General features: G+C 70.1%; 1 protein-coding gene across 1 annotated transcript in view; it reads left to right on the forward strand.

The window, feature by feature from the left end:
- FGFR1 (fibroblast growth factor receptor 1) overlaps positions 1-950 on the forward strand; it is a gene marked incomplete at its 5' end in the record, with an annotated part of 10,226 nt that overhangs the window by 3,994 nt on the left and 5,282 nt on the right. Inside the window, 2 exons of the mRNA XM_085304220.1 lie at positions 45-247; positions 815-950. Coding sequence (XP_085160346.1) covers positions 45-247; positions 815-950 — 339 coding nt within the window. The remainder of the gene's footprint in view (positions 1-44; positions 248-814) is intronic.

Raw genomic sequence — 950 nt, forward strand, 5'->3', positions numbered from 1 at the left:
CCGGCGGCGAGCGCCACGCTAACGCCCCGTGCACGCCGCCCCAGCTATTGAAGATACGCCTGCCATGATGACTTCCCCCCTCTACCTGGAGATCATCATTTACTGCACGGGCGCCTTCCTCATCTCCTGCATGGTTGTCACCGTCATCATCTACAAGATGAAGAGCACCACCAAGAAGACCGACTTCAACAGCCAGCTGGCCGTGCACAAGCTGGCCAAGAGCATCCCGCTGCGCAGACAGGTAACAGAAAGTAGAGAGGGGGTTTGTTTGCACCTACTGCCCCTGGCACAGAGGTGCCCGTTCCCCGGGGAGGAGCAGCAGCGCCGGGGGGTTGCTGGATTGGGACGCACTGGGGGAGCGTCTCGGTGCTGCTGGGCTGCCGCGGCCCGCGGAGCGGCTCTGCAGCGGGTGTCCCGGCGCACCCCACGGAGCTCCCGTGCCCCGGCCGGGCTCCCCGGCTGCTCCGTGCCTGTCCACCCTGCCGAGCGCCAGCGCGGTGCCGGGACCCCGTGGTGAGCGGGCGGCGTGCGGAGCCCCCGCTCGTCCTCGGCAGCGGTAACGGGGGCAACAGCAGGATTTACGCTCGAGCAGAAGAGCGTCTTTTACCCGGCAAGCAGACAGCAGGAGCCCCGGGCGGTACACCCTGGGGTACCGGTGTGCGGGAAACGGAGGAAAACCCCTGCAGCCCCRGCCCGTGCGGTGCCGGAGGGCGGCCGGGGGCGAGGGGCCGGAAGGCAGCGCGTGGGCGCCCAGGCCGGCGCGGCCCCGCGCGCTGCCCGAAGGTAACCCACGGCCCCTGCCTCCCCGCTGCAGGTCTCGGCCGACTCCAGCTCCTCCATGAACTCGGGGGTGATGCTGGTGCGGCCCTCGCGGCTCTCCTCCAGCGGCACCCCCATGCTGGCCGGCGTCTCCGAGTACGAGCTGCCCGAGGACCCGCGCTGGGAGCTGC

Source organism: Rhea americana, unplaced genomic scaffold, assembly GCF_003343005.1.
Source record: "Rhea americana isolate MKP2758 unplaced genomic scaffold, rheAme1 scaffold_204, whole genome shotgun sequence".
Classification (NCBI taxonomy): Eukaryota; Metazoa; Chordata; class Aves; order Rheiformes; family Rheidae; genus Rhea; species Rhea americana.